Source organism: Ahaetulla prasina, chromosome 5 (genome assembly GCF_028640845.1).
Source record: "Ahaetulla prasina isolate Xishuangbanna chromosome 5, ASM2864084v1, whole genome shotgun sequence".
Taxonomy (NCBI): domain Eukaryota; kingdom Metazoa; phylum Chordata; class Lepidosauria; order Squamata; family Colubridae; genus Ahaetulla; species Ahaetulla prasina.
This window is the reverse complement of record NC_080543.1, coordinates 80821731-80847035: the sequence shown is the minus strand read 5'-3', so window position 1 is coordinate 80847035 and position 25305 is coordinate 80821731. Positions and strand designations below refer to the sequence as shown.

Here is a 25305-nt window from a genome sequence, read left to right as displayed (position 1 = left end):
CATAAATTTAACATTTCTAACCTAAAATTTTTCCCATGTTTCCAACATTATTGGTTCCTGAATATTCTGTGCCCATTTTATCATACAATCCTTCATTAAATCTCTTTCAGAATCTATTTCTATCAACACATTATACAATCTCTTTATATGCCCCTGGATCTGATTTCTAATTTGTTTAACCAAATTTTCTTCATTTTGAATAACACCAATTTTCTGATCTTCTTTCCATCTAGCCTTTAACTGTCCATATTGAAACCAAGTATAATTCCTCCCTTCTTCTTTTAATGTCTCCAAAGATTTTAGTTGTAAATTTCCCCTCTCATTATATAAAAGATCTTTATAAGTAATCATTTCTTGTTCCTGTTCTATATTTATATTCTCTACTGCATGCCGAGGACTTGCCCATATAGGAATTTTATAATTTAACTTATAATAATATTTTTTCCAGACACGCAGAAGAGAAATTCTCAACACATGATTCTTAAAAGCTTTATCTACTTTCTTATCGTACAATAAATATGCATGCCAACCATAGGGGCCGGGATAGCTCAGGCAGTAGAGAAGCCTGTTATTAGAACACAGAGCCTGCAATTACTGCAGGTTCGAGCCCAGCCCAAGGTTGACTCAGCCTTCCACCCTTTATAAGGTAGGTAAAATGAGGACCCAGATTGTTGAGGGGGCAATAAGTTGACTTTGTAAAAAAATATACAAATAGAATGAGACTATTGCCTTATACATTGTAAGCCGCCCTGAGTCTTCGGAGAAGGGCGGGGTATAAATGTAAACAAAAAAACAAAAACAAAAATATATATAATAAATCATAACCTTCTATATTCAAAATCCTTTCCTCCGTCAAATTAAACCAATCACTTATTACCGAAAGAACAACTGCTTCATAATACAGTTTTAAATTAGGCATTTTTAATCCTCCTCTTTCCCATGTATCTTGCATTATTTTCATTTTGACTCTCGCTTTTTTCCCTTCCCATATAAATTTATTAATTTCAATCTGCCATTCTTCCAAATTTTTGTCTTTCTTAATTATTGGTATCATCTGAAACAAGAACAAGAATTTAGGCAAAACATTCATTTTTACAGCTGCTATTCTCTCCAACAAAGATAATTGTAATTTTTTCCAAGTATTCATTTCCTTCTGAATTTTTTCCATAACACATCATAATTATTCTTATACAATTTTACATTTGATGAAGTAAGAAAGACTCCTAAATATTTAACCTTTTTTACAATTTCAAATCCTGTTATTTCCTCTAGTTTTTCTTTCTGATTCTTAATCATATTTTGGTTAACACTTTTGTTTTATTTTGATTCACTTTAAACTAGGGGTTTATCTCCTAGGGGAGACATGATAGCTGTGTTCCAATATCTTAGGGGCTGCCACAAAGAAGAGGGAGTCCGACTGTTCACCAAAGCACCTGAGGGTAGAACAAGAAGCAATGGGTGGAAACTGATCAAAGAAAGAAGCAACTTAGAACTAAGGAGAAATTTCCTGACAGTTAGAACAATTAATAAGTGGAACGACTTGCCTTCAGAAGTTGTGAATGCTCCAACACTGGAAATTTTTAAGAAAATGTTGGATAACCATCTGACTGAGATGGTGTAGGGTTTCCTGCCTGGGCAGGGGGTTGGACTAGAAGGCCTCCAAGGTCCCTTCCAACTCTGATGTTATGTTAAACCCTGATACCCTTCCCTATTGATTAATTACTTCCAACAAATATACACTCGAATTTATAGGCTGAGTCAATATAACAACCAAATCATCTGCAAATGCTCTGACTTTGTATTCATGTCTTCTAATTCTAATACCCTCTATCTCCCTTAACTCTCTTATCTTATCCAATAAAGATTCCAAAGACAAAATAAACAATAAAGGTGATAAAGGACACCCCTACCTTGTTCCTTTCGCAATTTTAAAACTATCTGTCAAACTACCATTAATTATTATCTGAGCTGTCTGCTCTCCATAAATTGCCCTAAGTATTCGTATAAAACCATTTCCAAATTGCATTTTGTCTGTTAATTTAAATAAAAATTCCCAATGCAAACGATCAAAAGCTTTCTCTGCATCCAAAAATATAAACGCTGCCGGAATCTGATTTTTCTTTTCCAAATATTCCAATAAATTCACTATCTGCCTAACATCATTCCTCATTTGTCTCCCTTTTATAAAACCAGACTGGTCAGTATGAATCCTTTGTTGTACAATTTCCATTAACCTATTTGCCATTATTTTCGCAAAAATCTTATAATCATTATTCAAGAGTGAAATCGGTCTATAATTCCCAGGCTTAGTACAATCCTGATCCTCTTTTGGTATCAATGAAATAAAAGTAGTCCTCCATGATGGTGGCACTCCTCCTCCCATCAGTATCTGATTAAATAACTCCATAAGTGGACCAACTATCTCATCCTGTAACTTTTTATAATATATTGCTGTAAGTCCATCTGTGCCCGGGGATATCCCTATTTTTAATTGCTTTATTACCAAAGTAATTTCCTCAGAAGTTATAGGCCGATTCAACTCTTCCCTTTGTTCATTAGTTAAACCTTTAACCTTATATTCTTTCAAATATTTATCAATATCCATATTCAATATTGTATCTCTGGCATATAAATTTGTATAATATTCCAAGAAAGCTTTTTTAATTTTATCCTGTTGAAATCTCACTTTACCCTTGTATTCAATTCTTTTTATATTAGTGCTTTCTGTCTTTTCCTTAACATATAAGCCAACCACCTCCCTGATTTATTGGCATTACAAAAAGTATTATGTTTAGCATATTGTATATTGGTTGCCACCTGATCTGCCATTAACATATTAAATTGACTCTGTAATATCTTTATCGCCTCATTAATTTTTAAATCATGTGGATTATATACCAGTAATTGTTGTTTCCTCTGAATTTCCTCTTCTAAATCCCTACGCTGTTTTTGTAATTTTCTCCTCTGTCTACTATTAATATATATCAAATTTCCTCTCATAAAGGCCTTGCTAGCGTCCCACACCATTTCTATCGAAGTTCCCATATTCAAATTATAATCAAAAAATTCTTTCATTTGTTTTTTACATTGATTTACATTATCCTCATATCTAAACAAATTTTCATTTATTCTCCATGATCTTCTTCCACCTTCATATTGCAACTCCATCCATACCGGACTATGATCAGTTAAACACCTTGGAAATATCTTTGTTTTCTTAACCCTAGAAAGCAAGTCATTGGTAATTAATATAAAATCAATACGTGAAAAAGATTGGTGCCTGTCCGAAAAATAAGTATAGTCTCTATCATCAAAATTCTGCCTTCTCCATATATCTTTCAACTCAAAATCTTCCATCAAATCAAAAAAAGATTTAGGCAGTTTTGCATGCATAGGAATTTTCTTAGAAAGAGTTCTTTTATCTTTTCTAATATCCATTACACCATTCCAATCCCCTAATATAATAAATGTTTTATAGTCCCAAAAGTCAATTTTTCATGTAACAGTTTATAAAATTTTCTTGTTGTTGATTAGGTGCATATATGCCAATCACAAGTGTCTTTTTTCCTTCTAAAATCAATTCAATAGCAATATATCTTCCTTGAATGTCCGTTTCAATTAATTTAGCTGATATATTTTTCTTCAAATATATAACTATACCATTTTTCTTATTCGAGCAGAAGAAACAAAATGTTTACCTAATTTGAATTAATCAAATATTTCTGATCTGATAATTTTATATGTGTCTCTTGCAAACATATCACATCATTTTAAATTGTTTCAAATAATGGAATATTTTTCTTCTTTTCTGTGCTGAATTTAAACCATTAACATTTCATGTCAAAAATTTATTTGCCATCACTGGCCTCTTGAAGCTTCTGAGCAATTAGCTGAAGACTCTCACTCTTCGGCTTAGCTCCTCCCACATCTTCAGTAGTGGAATCCCGTTCCTGTCTTTGAAGTCGTTCCTCTATCTCCTTACGCCTAATAGCTCCCCTTGTCACTCTTTGTTCTTGAGGTTGTTCTGGAGGTACTGACATCACAGGTGTAGTTTCAGCTTCCCCACTCTTTTTCTCTTGAAGACTTTTATCCACTGTTTCTACATCCACTTTCAATACATTAAAAAGAAAATCTTTTGCTTTCAACTCAGTATCAATTCGATATCTCCTGCCTTGAAAAAATACTGTTAAGCCAATTGGAACCTCCCATCTGTATTGAATCTGATGCTTCTTAAGCTCTTGTGTAAAAAATCTAAAGTCCCTTCTATCCTTTAACATTTTAGCAGGGATCTCTTTTAAAACCAACACCTCCTGTTCTCCTATTTGCAATTTCTTTTGGTATGTAGCTTGCAAAATCTGATTTCTTATTGTAGAAGTCAAAAAATAAATTACAATGTCTCTTGGGAGCTTTTACTGCCTCGCTACCCAAGAATTAACCCTATATGCCTTATCAATGTGAAAATCAACTTCTCGAGGGTCCATTCCTAACATTTCAGCTAAGGCTTCTGATATAACTTTTTTAATATCTTCTTCCTTCTGATCCTGGAGACCCCTAATTCTCAAAGCCTTCTCCAACGCTCTATATTGCAATACCACCGCATGGTCCTCATTTTTATCCACTTTATTTTGGAGCTCTCCAACTTTATTATCCAAATACTGATTTGCTTAACTAATTACTTCCACTTTATCCTCCATTACTTCCAAATTTTTTGCCAAACCTTGAAAAACCATCAATAAATCATCTCTAATTTTTTTATTAGTCTCTTTCATTTCTTCCCTAAGTTGATCCTTCACACCATGAATATTATTCATAATTTCTTTAAATCTCTCTTCAGAAACTCTGTTCTGTTCCTTTAACATATCTTCTAAGTTAGTTTCAGACCCCCTTCTTGTCATGGGAGCTTTTGGTGGCTTAAAAGCCATTTTAATTTAAGTAAAGTCTCTAATTAGAATTGTAAAATCTCAAAGTCTCAAAAAGTCTCAAATTAAAGTTGTAAAATAAAAACTTTCACCTTGCCTCCTATGGAGAGCTTCTATTCAGCTAAAATCCACAAAGATGAACTTCGCTTTCTCTCACAAGCAGCCTCCAATCCACTTCCTCTCAGACGCCATTTTTTCCTTCACTAAGTTAAAGTGAGAAAAAGTTTCCCCCTTTTTTAAAAGAAGTAGAAGTCAGCTCTCTTCTTGCTTCCCCAGTAATCAATCTCTTGCATTTGTCCCCGTTGAGCAGAGATGGGTGTCTTCCTCTTGTCCTGCCTAATTAGCAGGATCGAGCCAAGTCTGGAGTAGGGCTGGATTAGGCAGGCACCCCTCCGAGACTCTGCATAACAAAGCAGAGCCCCTGAGGCAATCTTCTGCTATCCAGCCACTCTTGCTAATCTCTTTCACCCAGAGAAAAGCTTTGAAGCTGGCTAACAGTTGTTCTCCGCTGTTTCACCAGCTTTTACAGGATCTTGGTTCGGGACGCCATTCCAGATGTCCTCTGGGGAAGACGGAAGCCACCGGAAGTCCTGGGCCTCCAGAAGTTCGTTGGATGCTGTCTCCACCCAAGAAGTTCGCCCACCCAGGACTTAGCAGGTAATAAAAAATGTAAAGCCTGTCTAAATTGGAAGACTCAGATAATTTGAATTGATTAATTTGATGTGATTTCTGTTAAAAATTATTTTTTTGATATGTATCTATAATAATAGCATGTAGAATTGAATTGGATTGAATTGATTGTGATATGTCTGGCCAGCCTGCAATTAAGTAAACTTCTCAGCTTGGAGCTGTGGGAAATGGAGAAGGCCCACAATCACATTTATGATTGAACCTGCACTCTGAGTTTTTCCACTGCTTTAAGAATGAGCTATAGGTTGGCCAAGGAAATAAAAAGTGAGGATTTAAAAAACAAAATGCCACAATTCTGGAAATATTGTTTACTGGTATGTGTGTGTATGTGTGTCTATGTGTAATCATTTCCAGACCTGGAAGGAGGATGAAATCCTCTAATAATAGTACACAAAATTATTTAGAAAACAGAGCTCATTGGCTTGTGAAAAAGGTCCCTGAAAGAATTATAATGATTGGTTTGCGTGGAGTGCATTGAATGAAACATTTGTATGTGAAACTGGTTTATACAAAAAAGGTCTGATTGCAGTACAAATGTGCATATATGTGTGAAATGTGCTGAAGCTCATAAGGAATGATAAGGCGAAGTGACCTGTGAATGCCTGTGTGTTGACCCCACCTTAGAGAGATTCCCTTTCGTATAAACAGTAAGTTGTAAGGTTTTGTTGTTGTTATTGTTGTGAAGTAAGTAAAGACCCCTTGGAGAATGTGGGAGATAAATTTGTGGAAAATGTCTGTGAGTTGTTGAGGCTAGAGAAAAATGCAGAGTGGGTTGTTTTGTTGAAAGGACGCTGAGAGGCAAGAGGAGGTGAGAATTCTATGTAGTTTAAACATTTTTTTCGCCCTGTACCTCCCTCCTTCATTCTTTTACGCAAAGATTTTCCGCCCTTGGAGGAGCGGGGGGGGGGGCTGCAGGTTTTTGTTCTTTTCACCATTTTTTTCTCTCTCTGCTGAACCAGCTTGAGAAAGGCAGGGTAAAGGGCGACATCTGATACCTGCCTTTGCAGTTGCACTGTTTTTGGCTCTGAATACAATTTTGATTTTCTTTTTCTTTCTGGAAGTTTTTGAGGTTTCAAATGCTTAATTATATTTTAGAGTATTGGCTCAAAATACCTCATTTAAACTGTTCGTTTTATTTTTGAAGCTGTTTTAGAAGAGCAAAAAGTATTTTGAATGGCTTTGTTTACCCCATACACCATCCCAAAATGTTTTGCCATTTATCCAAGCCATTGCTGAACTTATAACCTTGGGGCACACTCGAGCTTGTTGTAGAAATGGGACTGATTTAATAAATATTGTTCTTCCTATCCTGAAATCTGATTTTCACTTTTATTTTCAGACTAATTTATCTCTTCAGTGTGCTTTAACTGATTATGTGGGCTGTATTGCATATCATTTGCCTAAAGATCCTTGGCTTACTTGTTTAATGACTTCCTCCTTTCGTATAAATAGTAAAGCCCACTGCTTTCTTTCTCTCCATTGTCGCAAGCTCTTACTGTTTTTTCCGATGGAGGATGAATAAGAGGAGCGATGGCTTACAAGGATCCTCATGATGATACCTGGAAAGTGTCTTACACTGCAGTGCAATCCTCGCCACAACGTTCAGAATTTTTTGCTGCTATCTTAGCTTTCTATACTTTTTCCCAACAGCCTTTTAATTTGATCTCTGACTCTCAATATGTGTGTCAACTTATTTTTTAATCTTCCAGGTGCTTATATCACACTCATGATTGACTCCAATCTTATGGCCCTATTTCTCACTTTACAGCAACTGCTACAAGTCCAGAAATATTTGTACTTTGTCTCTCATATATGCAGTCACTCATCCCTTCCTGGTCCTCTTTCTGAAGGCAATAGTCACGCTGATGCTGCTGTTCATGTTTTATCTACTTTGTTCACAGATCCATTTTTTAGTCATCCCTTTTTCCATCAAAATGCTAGGGGGCTGGCACAAGCTTGCTATATTCCACTCGATCAAGCTAAGCAAATTGTTTCATCCTGTCCCCAATGTTCTGGGGCATTTCCCTCAGAAGACACGGGGGTTAATCCCTGTGGTTTCACCTCTAATCAATTATGGCAAATGGATGTTTCCCATGTTCCCTCTTTGGCTCCATGGCTAATTGGTCCTTTAAGGACTGCCTTCACAAACAAAAAAAAATTAAAAAGGAGGGCTCTCTAGTAAACATGGTTAGGACCAGGGTTATGCTGCTGTGCTTGTACCTACAGGACCTTTGTGGATTCCAGCACGTGTTTGCCCAGCCAAGGATGTCCTGGCATCAGCCCCCGAATCCGGTTCCAGAGATGGCAGAGGTGACTCTAGAGACAGTACAGCGACCAATCAGATCCCATTGTGCCAGTCATCGAGTAACATGGGAAGATGTGAAGAATTTGACCACCAAAGTGCAGGCAGTGATGCGGCAGCAACAAGCAGAACAAACCCCTGAGAACTTGTGCGCTGCCATTTTTGCAGTTTTAACTGCCAATTCCTTAGCCATAATTTGTTTGTGCTTGACTGTTAATAACTGTACTTTGGCAACAGCAACTGTCATCCCACCCAAGCATTCGCTCGAACAACGAATGAAACAAAACCTATGGGTGCAGCTAGCAAACATCACAGAAACTGATGCCTTTTGTTTATCTGAAGCCTATGATATGGAAAATTTGCTTTCTACATGTCTAATCTTTAATGGTGCCCCTGCTGCGGTAATTCAAAACTTTACTGGTTTGAGTGGGTTTTTATTAAAAGGGAACTTTAACTATAAGACTATAGCTAGTTGCGGGAAAGTTGTGTATTATTCACCCCCTAATGCAATCACTTTGCATTCACCAGTGGTAGCGATCCCTGAAAATATAACATGTGTAAAAGGAGTTAATTGTATTTCTTCAAGCAAAAAAACCTCACTGTCTTCGCATTAGTTCACCTGTCTTAAACTGTACAGCTTTTGAAGAGTCACAGAACATTCAGCATCAGCTTAACATTTTACACAATTTGGCCTCTAATTTAAAAATTCACACTTTAGGATTTTGGTAAGAAAGTCTTTGATCTTGGCTACCTACAGGTTTATTGGGAAATATCTTACGTTATTCAGTCATCATTTGTGCTATTTTGATTGGTGGATGTTGTTTTGTTCAGTGTTTTCCCTTTTTTTGTAACATATGTATTGCTATATTTTGTCCCAAACCCCCTCACATGCTGCCTAAGGGGTAGGTTTATGCCTTGTATAAGCAACTGCAGGGATATTCCTCTCCTGATCATGACCTTTTTACTAAACCCCTGTAAGGTGATGTTTTGCCAAACAAAGCAAAACAGAGTGGGATGTAGAGGTAAGAGGTCGTGGTATAGGGCCGTGTGCAGCAAACTGCTACGGACTGACTGCCTACGCACCTTGCATCTCTGCATTATCTCATTCTGGCTTTGGTTCGCATTACCTCACTTTGACTTCACCACCAGGGCCCCTGTTTGGTATTTCGGGGGGAGAGGAATCTACCAATGAAAACACTGTTACCAGTTTGCCTTATTCTGCTTGTAAAAACTGTATAAAAGTAATAAACGCTGCGCAGGCAGTGAGAGTCATCTTTGCACCTTGCAAATGCCTGGACCCTGATTACTACACACCTGCCCTCTCCTCATCTCTCCTCTCCTATATTCTGTTTTTTATTAGTTCAGCTGATTCACGCGGCAGAGTGGATTGCCGCCTCAGCTGAGCTAATAAACAGCAAATGAGTCTTAGTCTCATTTGCCCCCAGATAGAATAATAAACTGACACTTTTTGCCGCTTTTTTCCTCTCCCTCCCCCAGCAGGGGAAGGAATACTAGCTTTAAGTAGCTTAAATGAGATGTCTGGGCATTCAACCAAGAGCAATTATCACCTCATTAAAATGTTGCACAAAGTCACAGGGCTAATCTGGAAGGGAATCATTGTGCTGAACCATTGAAAAGTGCAGGTGGTGGTCATTCAACCTCTTTCTGCTTCTCCGGGTCTTTGATTGGGGGTTTCCCCTGGAGCAAAAGCAGAAATTCCAGTGAAGATTTCTCTGTGTCTTCTAATTTTCTTCCAGAGCAGAACAAAAATGCTTCTTCCTGTGAAGGCTTTTCTGGTTCTTCATTCAGATTTTCTCCTGAAGCAAAAGAAAACCCTTTCTAATGCAGTCTTTCCTGTGTGTTTATTCTGATTTTCATCTGGACTGGAGCAAAATCATCTGGTGGCAGGCCTTAAGTAACAATCCCACACTTATTTTACTCCATGCGTGGCCCACCCACTATTTAATTTACCACTTCTGTCTGTGCCTATTTTCCAAACTGTATATTTGTCTCCCCTCTCCCTCCCTCCCTCTCTCTCCCTCTCTCTCCCTCACTCTCTCTCTCTCTCTCACACACACACACACAGAGGTCCATGGTAAAATTGTCTTCCATGAAAATAGTCCCTGGTGCCAGAAGGGTTTGAATTAGACCATGCAGGGTCCCTACAGGAGAGCCCTTTTAAGGATTATGTATTAATAGAAAAGCAACTAACTTAGCTCTGATCCTAAATGCTAAAGCTGTGCACATAAAAAACAGAAGAGCTCTGATCAAATATCACAGCCACATTTTGGATCTGAGTGGAGGGTCTGGGAAAGGTGTCAGAATAACAGAATAACACTTAGAAGGGACTTTGGAGGGGACCCTATACCATTTCAGAGAAATGGCTGTCCAGCCTTTTCTTAAAAACCTCCAGTGATAAAGCACCCAGAACTTCTGGAGACAAGCAGTTCCACTGGTTAATTGTTCACATTGTCAGGAAGTTTTTCCTTAGTTTTAGGTTGCTTCTCTCTTTGTTCAGTTTCCCCCCATTGCTTCTTGTTTTGCCTTCTGCTTCTTTGGAAAATACATTGCCTCCCCTTCTTTCTGGCAGCCCCTTAAAAGCCTGTTGCCTATCACACTCTTGGACAAAGCATGTAAGCCATTTCTTCCTTTCAGTGGTCCATGAAAGTACATCTATAGTATGTAGCAGGGGTTCTTAACCTTTCGGACCTCAGGGACCATTAAATTCATATTTTAAAATCCCGCGGACCTCTAATATGATCTGCCTAATGACTGGGTGGGTGGGCATGGCTAGGTTGTCATGTGACGAGGTGGGTGTGGCCAACTCGATATCACTCACGTCAAGGGGTGCCTCACCGGCCTCTACTCACCCCTCCCCTCCCAGACACTCCTCGCCTCCCCGCCCAGGCTCCTAAGTGCTCCAAAAGGAAGCAGTTGTTGGAGGTAAGAAAGAGTTGGCCAAACATCTGGGTCAGTTCAAATTGGATCTCACCGAGAAGAAGGCTCAGCAGAAGCACCTCACTGAGGACTAGGAGCATTGGCTTTCCAAGCAGAGGGAAGACCTGCGGGAGTGCAAGGCCAGGTACTGGCGCCTGGAGGCTCAGCGGGCTCAGATGGTCACCCAGTTCCAGGCCATGAGGCAGTCCCACTGGAACAAGGCTCTTTGCCACCAGTGGTGCTTTCCTCCAGTCTTCACCAAAGCCCCGCACCAGGACGCTGAAGCAGACCCCAAGTCAGAATTTCTACCCCGCTCCGACCCACACAAAAAGACCCCGAAGAGGGAGATTCTCTGCAGCAACACAAATGTTCATTGCACGTATCTGTCCCAGGGGCTGTAGTTTGAGGGCCCCTGATTTAGTTCAATATAAAAAATGCAAATAATTTTTCTGCGGACCATCAAAATTTTCTCGTGGATCACCAGTGGTCCACGGACCACCAGTTGGTGACCACTGGTATGTAGTTAATAAAGTCAAAAAAAAAGTAAACAACATTTTTACGGAACTATAGATATGTTGAGGCTGGGTGTGACAAGGAATGGCTGGGAGGGGAGGAGCCAGATGATGCACCCCTTAACGTGAGTGACATTGAGTTGGCCATGCCCACCCAGCCACATGACCACCCAGTCACATGACCACCCACCCAGCCACATGACTACCAAGCTACGCCCACCAAGCAAGCCACAGCCACAGAACCGGTAGGGAAAAATTTTGAATTTCAGTACTGCCACAAGGTTCACTTAACAACCATGGTGTTTGCCTAACCACTGTGAATTCCCCATGCTTAGCTGGGAAATTCTGGGAATTGACGCCCAGCCATTTTCAAGTTGCCAAGGTTGAAAATCACTGGATAGAGTCTCGTTCCTTGCTAATGTGAGGCTGGGTCTTGCAGTCTTTCAAATCAAGGTGTACTACAAGAGAAGGAGGGACTATCCTATACTGCGGTCCCCGGGGTTCTATCTTGTCCTGATGGTGCTTAACATCTGCACAGAGGTGCTGGTGGAAGTCACTGGTCCTTCAACTCCCAAAGCTAATTCAGATAAAAATATTTTTTCACTATTCAGATTAAGAATTGGAAGGGACCTTGCAGGTCATCTAGTCCAACCCCCCTCCCAAGCAGGAGACCTTACACCATTTCTGGCAGATGGCAGTCCAGTCTCTCCTTGAAAGCTTCCAGTGATGAAGCTCCCACCACTTCTGAAGACAAGCTAGCTGTTGGTTAATTGTCCTCACTATCAGAAAATTTCTCCTTATTTCCAGGTTGAACCTCTCCTTGTTCAGTTTCCATCTATTATTCCTTGTCTATCCTTCAGGTGCTTTAGAAAATAGCTTGACCCCCCTCCTCTGTGTGACAGCTCCTCAAATCTTGGAGGACTGCTATCATGTTTCCCCTGGTCTTTCTCTTCACTAGGCTAGCCATGCCCAGAGTTCCTGCAACTGTTCATCATATGTTTTAGTCTCCAGCTCCTTAGGATTCATTATGAAGCATGGTGCAATCAATTCTGGAGCAATATCATCCAATATATATTACTGCCTTTGTATGATTCCTTCAGAGATCCTGCTCTGCATTTTGTAGTGATTTGCTTCAATTCAAATGCTTCCATTGTATTTCATACATTATATTCATAATTATCATTTAAAGCAGTTCATTCATGTTATATTGTATCTATATGTTATAAGACTAACTGTAGCAGATGCTTTTATTTTTTCTTAGGATTGTTTGAAATTTAAAATCAGGTTTCTCAGTTCATTAATTTCACTTTTTTATATTTAATCAGAGATCCAAAGCTATCTAAATGAATTCTTAATTAGATGAGTATTCAGTCTTCCTAAGCTTTGTATTTTAGTGTTTATAAAGTATGGAAGAGTATAAAAAGAAAACTAAGTTCTAATTGTACTTACAAGGCTCATTTTTAAAGTTATTTTCATTTAATAATTAAGATGCTATTTCAGGACTTTAAATGAAATAATTTAAGGAAATCTTTGTCTTTGTTTACATGTCTAGCAACAGTCTTTATGCAAAACTCGCACACATTTTAAACTTAATGGTAATTATTGTGTATAACAAACATCCTGTTTATTATGAAAAAATTCTTCCTGAATAAGCTGAGATAAATAATATTTTAAATCATCCTTTACCTCAAGGCTTGTTCTGCTGCTGAAGTGTCTGAGATGAGCAGGTGGCTGAAGTTGAAATTTCTGCCCCCCTCCGACCCACCTGTACTTTGGCAATGGGACTATTTATCTCTTTTCCTGTTTTGTCTGCTGCATTGGCGCAGGGAGATGAACCTAGCTTTGCTGTCCATTGCAGCTAGGAATCTTAAAGCTGAGAATGAATGTTTGGCTACAACCAGCCCCTAGATCGACCTCCTGCAAAATCTGTCTCTCAAGGAGCCCGGCCATAGTTTTGCGCACCACTCACTGAGGCAGACGGAGGGGCTGAAGCTAACAGGTGGCCAAGCTAAGTCCCTGAAGGACCCCATCCCATCATTAGGAGTCCTGGTGCCTCAGCAAGCAAAACTTCAGCCAGGTAGATGACAGAGTTTGCAGGGGGCCTGTGCCTGCCTATCTAGCACCCGGATAGCACAAGCATTCATTCTCAGCTTTGAGATTCCTAGCTGCAATGGACAGCAAAGCTAGGACTGACCCCGGCCATGGCTTCCAGCTTCAAGCCAAAATGGTGGGAATCGAGGGCTGCCTTGGGTGCCATCAGCTGGAGCAAATGTACCATGATGAAGGCAGAATGGGCAGTGCAAAGGCAAGTTGCGCTTTGCTCCTGCACACTAAGGCTTTGGCCATCGCTAATGCTGCTTTGGCCTGCCTGCACTGCCCCCCCCTTGCCACCCTAGGACCATTACCTTTAGGGAACCGCAGTCTCAAAGATCGCGAAGCAAGAGAAAAGGCAGCTGTGTGTGCTGCCACTGCCATTCCAGATGGCTGCCTCAGGAGCAAGAGGGAATAAAGAGACCAGCCAGCAGGCAAAGGTTCACTCATTTGCTTTGCGCTCCCACCTCCACTGCCTTTTCTCTTCCTGGCTCCCCTCATCTCAGCCAGCTTTCTCATTTAGGGAGCTGCTGCAGTCTCAAAGATCGGGAGGGCTTTGTGGCAAGAGAAAAGGCAGTAAAACTTGTAAGAGTGAAGTCAAGACAGCAAAGCAAGCGATGCTTTGGACTGCTAGCTGGCCTCTTTATTCCCCTTTGCTCCCAAGGCAGCCGGGTAGCACAACATGAGGCTGCAGAGGCTTTATAGTGTTTCTGGGACAAGGGGAGCTGCTGCTGCTGCCGTTCCAGAGGGCAGGGGCAGCTGGGAGGACAGGCATTCCCACAGCCTGACCAGGCAGAAGAGCTCGGGCTGGCTGGCAGAGGGCAATCATTCTTTTGCTCATGGTTCCTGGGGGACTGGCAAGGAGTGACCGGTGGGCTCGGGCTAGGCTGGTTGGCTTACAGGGCGGTGGCAGGGATCGCTGCTCGGGGGGGGGTGCCACTGAGCAGCTCCAAAATTAAATAAAGAAAGCAGCATACTGCAGAAGGGATACTGCAACATGGCAAGGCTAGACTTCCTTTTGGGCCCGGCTCTCAGCTGCCACCCTATCACCCTCCCCTCCACCTCGGGTCTGGCATCCAACTTGTGATGGGGCAACTCGCCACTTCTGGATGGCAGGTAAGTGACCCTCGGGGGAGAACGCCATGCTGGGGCACCGTGTGGGACGGCTGAGTCTTGTTATGTCATCTCCCCCCGCTGCAGCTGTTTGGACGAGCACGGCGGGCCCCCTTCTACACTGTCAGCCTTATCTTCTCAGGCCAGGTGAAGAGTGACTTTATGGGAGGCAGCTGGGTGAGGAGTGGAGATCAGCAAAGGAAGGCTCACCACCAGGTAGAAATCAGCTGGGCTGCATGGTCAAGGCAAGCAAGGAAACCAGAGAGCAGCAACAACTATGCCACGGGCGTGACTCAAGACATTGCCCAAGGCAGGTGAGGCACAGTAAGGAGTGAGTGGGAGGGGCAGGGTGGGCAGGAAAAGGCGGGGCCAGCCAAATTTAACAACCAGTTCACCCAAACCAGTGAGAACCAGCTGAATCCCACCACTGATTTGACTGTCTCTTCTTTGTGGTAGTCCCTCAAATACTGGAATACTGCTATGAAGTCACCCCTAATTCTTCTTTTCTATAGACTAGCCAAACCCAAATCTTGCAACCATTCTTCATAAGGTTTAGTCTCCAGACCTTTGATCATCTTAGTTGCTCTTCTCTAAACTTTTTCCAAAGTCTCAACATCTTTTTTGTAGTATGGTGCCCAAAATTGCCTGTATTCCAGATGTGGTCTTACTAGGGTTTTATAAAGCAATAATAATAATAATAATAATAATAATAATAATAATAATAATAATAATAATAATAATAATAATAATAATAATAATAATATCAGGGTTGGAAGGGACCTTGGAGGTCTTCTAGTCCAACCCCCTGCCCAGGCAGGAAACCCAACACCATTTCAGACAAATGGCTATCCAACGTTTTCTTTAAAATTTCCAGTGTTGGAGCATTCACAACTTCTGCAGGCAAGTTGTTCCACTGATTAATTGTTCTAACTGTCAGGAAATTTCTCCTTAGTTCTAGGTTGCTTCTCTCCTTGATTAGTTTCCACCCATTGCTTCTTGTTCTACCCTCAGGTGCTTTGGAGAACAGTTTGACTCCCTCTTCTTTGTGGCAACCCCTGAGATCTGAATCATGTCTCCCCTAGTCCTTCTTTTCATTAAACTAGGCATACCGAGTTCCTGCAACCGTTCTTTATATGTTCATATGTCCAGTCCCCTAATCATCTTTGTTGCTCTTCTCTGCACTCTTTCTAGAGTCTCAACATCCTTTTTACATCGTGGCGATCAAAACTGAATGCAGTATTCCAAGTGTGGCCTTACCAAGGCATTATAAAGTGGTATTAACACTTCACATGATCTTGATTCTATCCCTCTGTTTATGCAGCCCAGAACTGTGTTGGCTTTTTTGGCAGCTGCTGCACACTGCTGGCTCATATCTAGATGGTTGTCCACTAGGACTCCAAGATCCCTCTCACAGGTACTACTATTGAGCAAGGTACCACATATCCGGTACCTGCGCATTTTGTTTTTTTGGCCTAAATATAGAACCTTACTTTTTTCACTGTTGAATTTCATTTTGTTAGATAGTGCCCAATGTTCAAGTCTGTCAAGATCTTTCTGTATCTTGAGCCTATCTTCTGGAGTGTTGGCTATTCCTGCCAGCTTGGTGTCATCTGCAAATTTGATGAGTTCCCCATCTATCCCCTTGTCCAAGTCATTGATGAAGATGTTGAAGAGTACTGGGCCTAAAACAGAGCCTTGGGGTACTCCACTACATATTTACCTCCACGTGCATGTAGTTCCATTGAGGACTACATGTTGAGTGCGGTTGGTCAGCCAGTTATGAATCCATCTGGTGGTGGTGCTGTCTAACCCACATTTTTCTACTTTATCTAGTAGTAGGTTATGGTCTACTTTATCAAATGCTTTACTGAAGTCCAAGTAAATTATATCGACAGCATTCCTCTGATCTACTAATTTTGTCACTTTGTCAAAGAATGCAATAAGATTAGTCTGGCATGATCTGTTTTTGACAAACCCATCTTGGCTTTTGGTTATTATTTTGTTTGCTTCTAGGTGTTCGGTGATTCGTTGCTTGATTATATTTTCCAGAATCTTCCCTGGTATTGAGGTTAGGCTGATAGGTCTGTAGTTTCCTGGATCTGTTTTTTTTCCTTTTTTGAAGATGGGAACTACATCAGCTCTTTTCCAGTCCTCTGGAATGATCTTGATTCTATGCCTCTGTTTATACAACCTAGGATTGTATTAGCTTTTTTGGCTGCTGTTGCACACTGCTGGCTCATATTCAAGTGATCATCCACTAAGACTCCAGGGTCCCTCTCACAATTACTGTTTTTGAGCCAGGTTTCGCCTACATTGTACTTATACCTTTGATTTTTCCTGTCTAAATATAAACCTTTGCTTTTCTCCACATTGAAATTCACTTTGTTGGATAGGGCCCATTGTTCAAGTTTGTCAAGATCATTTTGGATCTTGAGCTTGTCTTCTGGGGTGTTGGCTATTCCTGCCAGTTTATCTGCAAATTTGATAAGTGCTCCTTCTATTCTCTCATCTAAGTCATTTATGAAGATATTGAAGAGTACCGGGCCTAAGATGGAGCCTTGTGGCACCCCACTACTTACTTCTCTCCATGTGGCTGTAGTACCATTAAGAACTACTTGTTGAGTACGGTTTGTCAGCCAACCACAAATCTATCTATTGGTGATGATGTCTATTCCACATTTGTCTAGTTTACCAAGAAGCTTGGCAAGATTGTGCTCTACCATGCCTTACTTAAATCTAAATATAATATGTCCACAGCATTTTGTTGGTCTAGTCATTTAGTGACTTTATCAATTAATGAGATAAGATTGGTTTGGCATAATCTGTTTTTAACAAACCCATGCTGGCTACTAGTTATAACTTTATTTGCTTCTAATTGTTCGCAGATCTGTTTTTTTGATTATCTATCTATTCAGATCTATCCAAAAAATTTATTACTCAAAAGGATACAAAAATGAATCAGCTACCGTTGCAAGCTTTAGTAATAGTAGAATAATGCTACATATTACCATTGTTGACTGAAATTACATATGGATAAAAAGCTTGTGGTTTGACAGATTAAATTAAGTCAAGGAATATTATTCCAACCACAGTGTTACTCTATAGTCATTTGGAACCTTCCTTAATTTCTTGCTTATTATGTATATGATTGATTCCATCACAAACTGCACCTCACTTCATTATGACTCATAATAAATCTTTCAAGCTAAGATATCTACCCACAGTTCACACACTAGTTTTTGGGGAAAAACACAACCATTCCTTGTCTATAGAGATTCTCAGTCATCTACATAGGAGAACAAACATGTCAGGACCATATTCAGCAGTCCATCTGCATTTAAAATACACAGGCCACTCTTTTGAAGATAATGAAGTCCACATTTTGGAAAGAGAGGATCACTGGTTTGAAAAAGGGGTAAAAGAGGCCATCATATGTCAAAATTGAACAACCCTCTCTCAACAGAGGGGGAGCAGTTATGGGATTCAAATTTTTCTACTACCGGTTCTGTGGGCATGGCTTGGTGGGGCAGCACCTTACTGTGAGTGACATTGAGTTGGCCATGCCCACTCAGTCACATGACGCCCCCAAGCCACCCCCACAGAACTCAATAGTAAAAAAATTTGAACTTACAGCTACTGCAGCCTTTCTACCTATTATTTTCTGAGATGGCTAAACTCACAATCTGTCAAAGGCCTTCCGCATGCTGCCCGCTCTCCCTTCACCACGCGTCACCATGCGTCGCCCCATTTTGCCTCCTTCAGAGGCCTTACTCAATCTACCCGCTTCTTCCCCCATCATGACCACCTCTTTTTTCGTCCCACGACCTTACCTTCCTCCCGCAGCTGGCTGCCAGGGAAGGCAAACAGCCCTGAGCCGTCGCTGCTGGGCTCCCTGCCAACCCAAGCCTCCCAGCCACCACCCCTTTGCCAGCCAGAACCGAGCCGGCAGCTGTGGCTAGCTGGAGGCTTCTTGTGCCGAAAAAGAGGTGGCGGCTGCAGGCTTCTTGCACCAATAACTACCGGCCTCTGCTTCTCGAACGCACCAAAAAAGAGCTTCAGTCCTGTGACTGTCACCACCATCGCCACCTTGTTCTTCGTGCCAGCCATGCAGCAGGAGATGGGGATCTGAATGGCACAGTCAGGGCGATGGGGGTAGCATGTCACATTTCTTCTTGCTGAACACCCCTGCCAGGTCTCGGTACTCTGGGAATTAACTGGGTTCCTGGTAGTTGCTCTGAAGTGGCTTTAAGGAGCTTGTTTTCTTCAGTTTCTGCCTGGTGCTAGACAGCTCTTTCCTTCTGGCTGACTTGAGAAGGGAGAGGGCCTCTTTCTAGCCTCATTTTTCTCTCTCCCCCTTCCCCCCAGATCATCGGGTTCCACTTTTCTAGCTGGAACAATCCCAGAATCACTGCCTCTGTCATCTTCAGGACTATTAAAAACTGGATGATCTCCCAATGTCTCCATCTCTTGCTGCATTGGCTCAGTGAGGTGCGTTGCATCACTCTTAGCAGTGATCCATCAACTTGTTCAAGTCTCATGGCTTGGGGTAGTCGCTTTGCTCTGATCCTTAGCTTCAGCACTGTCAGTAGACTAATTAGGCACCTGGTGTAGCCTGAATCTATTAGGGTGTCCTATTTTCCCATGATTCCTGACTTTGGCAGCACAATTCTTGCAGGGATGACAAAGGGCGGATGGCTTCTCTCACCATTGAGTCATTTTCACCCTCATCATCGCTGACATAGGGGACAGGCTGCTGGTCCCTCGGGGCCAGAATTCCTTCTCCCTCTCTTGAAGTGGGGGAGATCTCGATGGACAGCTTCATCAAGCTTGATTTTTCCATTTCCGATATTCCCTGAGTCTTTTTCACCCCTCTGGTATTGTTGAAAAGGTGGCCAGGGTTCAGGACTCCGGGTAAGTTTATGAGATTTGGTTTAATGTCAAGGCTCCGACTAATGAACTCAAGCAAATCAGAATCCTGAGATTTAGCTCCTTTTCAAAAGTCTTCTTTAATGAGTACATCATATCAGCACAGTTTCAATGGAAAATCAAATTTAAATCTTTCCCATGGTTTCAGTATAATTAAACTAGGAAATAACCCCGTTGCTAAGTGTCCCAGATCCTGTTGGCCGATTGAGTTAATTAGCAGGCCACTCCTTTCCCAACCTTATCTATTGCCAGTGGAAATGACCTTGATTCTCATGAGAATGTTGTGTCTAGTAATGCATTCCAACCTCCTTCCCCCCTTCGCCCCTGTGTGGCAACTAAGGAACAGAGAGATGGCTGCGGTCAGGTCCAGTTCGAAGTTGACATCAATCTCAGAAGAATGGAAGGCTGAATCAACCTTGAGCCGATGAGGCTCCAACTTCTGGAAGATAACTGCATTTCTCATTTCTTAGAAAGTAGTCCTTTCAGGCTTCCAGTGACGTCACCGCTCCTGCTGGGTGCTCTAACAGGGCACTCCGCGTTAGAAGATTGTAAAAGTCAGTGAAACAGTATAAATCACTGTTCACTGACCTTAGCATACCCTTTGGGCAAAAGAGGGTTATGCAGAGCTGTGGAAAAGTGGTAGATCTAGACAGGGGGTCTGCTCTTAAGAGCGAATTTTCCTGGATTTATGATCCCACCGAATTCCACTACCTCCAACTTCAAACGCGATCCTGTTTTTTTTTCAGGAAAAAGGAGTAGGAGAGTCGCTTCTGCTCAAAAGGAATTATTAAATTGATTGATTTTCTAAGCAGACGGGAATTTCACAAGCGTTCGATCTTTGATGTAGAATCAACACGGCAAGTACCGACTCCCTTTTTGAAACCTGAAACCTTTCTTTGTCTCTGATTAATTGACTTTTAAAATGGCGTCTGAAAGTGAAAGTAAAATTTTTTAGTACAACAAAGTAGCGTTATTTGTGGATTGTTACAAACGGAGTTCTCTTATACTGAATGGAGTAAAGGGAAGTTGTTATTAAATTCCTGATCTTTTTGAAGACAGAATGGCAGCTAAACCTTTAAAGCCTTCTGGAAGAAGGGGATCTGAACCAAGTCTTGAGGATATATTGAAAGAACAATTAAAACTTTCTGAAGATAGGCAAAAAGAGATGATGGAGAATTTTAATGCAAAAATAAGAGAAGATATTCTCATGGCAGTTCAAGGACTGAGTAAAAAAATTGGAAGAGGAAATGCAACAGATCTCTCAGTCAAATAAGCATTTAGAAGATAAAATGCAAGGTGTTCAGAAAAAAGTGGATCAAAATGAAGATCAGGTTGTGATATTACAATATAAATTTATGGAAGGAGCTCTTAGAATTCGTGGTATGCAAGAAGAGCGAGGAGAAGACTTAAGAAAAATTATATCAGAAGCATTGGCTGAATTTATTGAAGTGGAACCCCAAGAGGTAGCTTACCAAATTGATAAAATATATAGAGTTAATTCCTGGATCGCAAGACAGAGAAAGCTTCCTCGGGACATTGTGGTTTATTTTGTGAAAAGGACTATGAGAAATCAGATTTTGCAAGTTTCATATCAGACAACTTTAAAAATTGGAGAACAGGAGCTGAAGGTGTTGAAAGAGATTCCTTCCAAGATGTTAAGAGATAGGAAGGAATTTGTTTTTTTTACACAAGAACTTAAAAAACATCAGATTCAATTCAGATGGGAGGTGCCAGTTGGACTGACAGTATTTTATCAAGGAAGGAGATACAGAATTGACACTGTTTTAAAGGCAAAGGATTTTCTTTCTACAGTTTTGAAAGTTGAAACAGAAGTGATAGAAAAACTTCAAGAGATTCAAGAAGGCGTGGTGATCCAAGAGCCTTTATTGCTGCCAGCATTAGAGGAACCACAAGAGCAAAGGGTGACAAGAGGAGCTTTTAAGCGTAAAGAAGAGCAACAGTCTCAAAGTAAAAGTCAGGACCCCAGTATGGAATTTGGCTGAGATGGCTAAAATCTCAGCTTTCTTAAAAGACAATACGCAGGAAAGATATTTAATTGAATGGAAAAAATGGATTGATTATATACAAAACAGATATCAGATTAAGAAATATCAGATTGCCTTTGAATAATTAAAAACTTATTTTATTTAATGGGGAGGGGGTTGGGAGATGAAAAGCTTTGGATAAGGTTAATTGGATTGGAAGGGAAAATTTTATTCTATGTTTGGTTTATGTATAACAATACCTTGTGATTGACCCGAGAAGCCGGGGGGGGGGGGAAGGGAGGGGGGAAGGGTGTTTTTTTTTTTGGAGGGAGGGGGGAAAAAAGGGGTGAAAATGTCTTTGTTTTTTTAAAAAAACTTTTTCAATTAAAAAAAAAAAGAAAGTAGTCCTTTAAAAAAATTACTGAACACCTTCCTATAACTTCCTCACTATATAGATACAGTAAAAGCTATTGTCCAAAATAATTTATTAGACTGCATCAGTGAAATTGATAATGCCAACAACTGTACCTTTAAGAAAAGGCAAAACACTTATATCTGAAAAGAATCCATAGTATCAAAATAAAATAAGCCGATTCCATTGAAAGTACTTTCAGAGACCAACAATATGAAAGCAAATCCATAAATGGTGCACATCAAGGAAAGAGCAGCCAAAGGCCAGTTCAAACAACCCATCACCATTATTTTCTATACTCAAGCATTTCTCCAATATCTAAATGTATTTCTTCTGATGATCGTCAGATGGAACTCAGATTTTGAAAGACATTTCTCAAGAGCATATAAGGACTTTATAGACAAAGTCTTTGCTTCTATAAGGACTTTATAGACAAAGTCTTCACTTCTGTGCTATAAAAAAAACTATTAACTTATTGCTTAATAAGTTAATTAACCACTGCGGTGGCGCAGTGGTTAGAGTGCAGTACTGCAGGCTATTCTGCTGATCACTAGCTCCCAGCAGTTTGGCAGATTGAATCTCACCAGGCTCAAGGTTGACTCAGCCTTCCATTCTTCCGAGGTGGGTAAAATGAGGACCCAGATTGTTGGGGGCAATATGCTGACTCTGTAAACTGCTTAGAGAGGGCTGGAAAGCACTGTGAAGCGGCATATAAGTGCTATTGCTATTGCTCTTCTTGTTCAGGTGCCAAAATGATTTCAACGAGGCTCTGTGTGTGCTAGGAAGGAGATACTAGGTTGCATTACTGACAAAGAGCCTTAGACGTATCTCATGAATCTTGAGGACAGAGGTAGAGAAGGAATGGTAAAAGATTTGAAACTGAAAGAGAAAGGAACTGTGCAATAGTGTAGCATAGATTGCAAAAAGTACTATTTTAAACGTAATTATAGTATTATGATATATTCAGGGTCTGCCATTTTGCATGATATATACAACTTACATTGGAAGGTTTAATTCAAAATAAATATTCCATTTTGGATATTAATGTGGAAGTAATCTCACAGATATACAAATCCATTTATAGAATCTGACATAAGAAGAAATTAATTCCACAACAAATTTTGAAAAGTCTAAGAGTTCCTGTAATAATATTAAAACAATCTGTAGAAAGATATTGAAGAATTCTTTATTATAGAAAAGGAATAACTACACATAGGAATGAATCACTGACATATCCTTTTAGGCAATTAGAAAGTTCAATAACATTTTTAAGCAGAGTTCCTTTTTTGACCTTGGCAGAACATCTACTCTTGAGACACAAACACACAAGTCTGAATACATGTGACTAATTTATATACCATACCTTTTCAACTGGCAGAAAATCATTATCTACTTCTATTGACCTTGGACGTAGCTTTATGGGTTTGTCCTTGAAAATGTCGCCAAATCCAATCCCCTTGATTTTCTTGGGTTGGATTGTTGCTGCTTCATTGGCTCCTTCTGATTTTGTGCTACTTGAGTCACCACCATCACTTTCTGATCCTGTAGTATCCCTTAAACCTACCAGAGGGACGAAAGAAAAAGAATCTTACTTTTAAGATTATTTTTTATAACAGTGCTATCAGCAAAATAAAAAAAAATCCCTCATGAACCAGATTAATAGTACAATACTGAAATTAATTTTGAAACATTGTTCCAAGTGACAGCACAGCAACCAGGACCAGTTTTATTATGCTTATAGAGAACATAAGGTAAGATATATATGTATGTATGTATGTATGTATGTATGTATGTATGTATATGTATATGTGTATATGTATATATGTATATGTAGGTCTTTGGTTATTCGGATTTTCTCCCGTGTAAAATTGGAAGTGTCTTGGTGACGTTTCGATGAAGTCTCATTCGTCATCTTCAGGCTGATGTTATCAGCTTCATGCTTCAAGGAGCAATGTGTGATCGCAGCTGTTTCTTCCAGATAACCAAAGACCTACATACAAACACCCACGAAAACCTCAGAAAACAAATATATATATATATATATGTTTTCTGAGGTTTTCACGGATGTTTGTATGTAGGTCTTTGGTTGTTCGGGTTTTCTCCCGTGTAAAATTGGAAGTGTCTTGGCGACATTTCGACGAAGTCTCATTCGTCATCTTCAGGCTTCAGCTTCGTGCTTCTGGGAGCAATGTTAAACTACTAGCAGTTAAAAGGAAGAAACAGCTGCGATCACACATTGCTCCCAGAAGCACGAAGCTGAAGCCTGAAGATGACGAATGAGACTTCGTCGAAACGTCGCCAAGACACTTCCAATTTTACACGGGAGAAAACCCGAACAACCAAAGACCTACATACATACATACATACATACATACATACATACATACATATATATATATATATATATATATATATATATATATATATATATATATATATATTTTTGTTTTGAGGTTTTCGCGGGTGTTTGTATGTAGATCTTTGGTTATTCGGGTTTTCTCCCGCGTAAAATTGGAAGTGTCTTGGCGACGTTTCGACGAAGTCTCATTCGTCATCTTCAGGCTTCAGCTTCGTGCTTCTGGGAGCAATGTGTGATTGCAGCTGTTTCTTCCTTTTTAACTGCTAGTGGGGGTTTGAACTGATTGGGTGGGAGCTTGGCTGTGCTCTGATTGGATGGTTTTGTTTGTTTTTTTGTGCTCTGATTGGCTGGGGGTGTGTCCTGTTTGGGTGGGGGCTTGGTTGTGCTCAGATTAGTCTGAGTTACAGGGGGATTTGAGCTGGTGAGCTGCACTGCTGCTGTTTGGCTTCGTGTTCGTGGTCATGCTACATCTTCAGAGTGGGTGTCAGTCTGCTGCATGTATGAATTGGAGGAGTTTGAAATGGCTAATGTTGCAGCTGCGGTCTGGCTTCTGGTCCTTGGTCGTGCTTCCTGATCAGTGTGGGTTTGGGTCTGCTTTCTGGGTGGATGTGTGGTGGTGACATCCTGTGTGGACCTCGTGAGTGTGGGTCTGGTGTCATTCCTCGTGTTAAGGACTCGTTTGTCAATAAGGGCGGGTTTCCAAATGGCTGGTAGGCGGGAGGTATCATCTCGTTTGTTCATGCTGTGTGGGCGTTTTTCTATCTCAATGGCTTCTCTGATTATTCTGTTGTTAAAGTGTCCAGTTTTGGTGATAGTTCTGGTCTTTTTAAAGTCAATATCGTGTCCTGTGGCTTTAAGGTGTTGGACCAGGGAAGAAGTTGGTTCCTCTTTTTTGACTGAGTTCTTGTGTTCTTCAATGCGTGCACTTATTCTTCTGTTGGTTTGTCCGATGTATGTGGTGGGGCAGGCGGTGCATGCGATTTCATATACTCCTTGATTTTCTAACTCAATTTTGTCTTTGGGGTTTCTTAGGATGGTGGATATTTTTTGGTTTGTGCA

At 40.6% G+C, this 25305-nt stretch overlaps 1 protein-coding gene across 6 annotated transcripts in view; it reads right to left on the bottom strand.

Moving 5' to 3' along the window:
* SH3KBP1 (SH3 domain containing kinase binding protein 1) overlaps positions 1-25305 on the bottom strand; it is a 264182-nt gene that overhangs the window by 101031 nt on the left and 137846 nt on the right. For all 6 annotated transcript variants that reach the window (XM_058185828.1, XM_058185832.1, XM_058185829.1 and 3 more), the window contains one exon: positions 23251-23447. In XM_058185828.1, coding sequence (XP_058041811.1) covers positions 23251-23447 — 197 coding nt within the window. The remainder of the gene's footprint in view (positions 1-23250; positions 23448-25305) is intronic.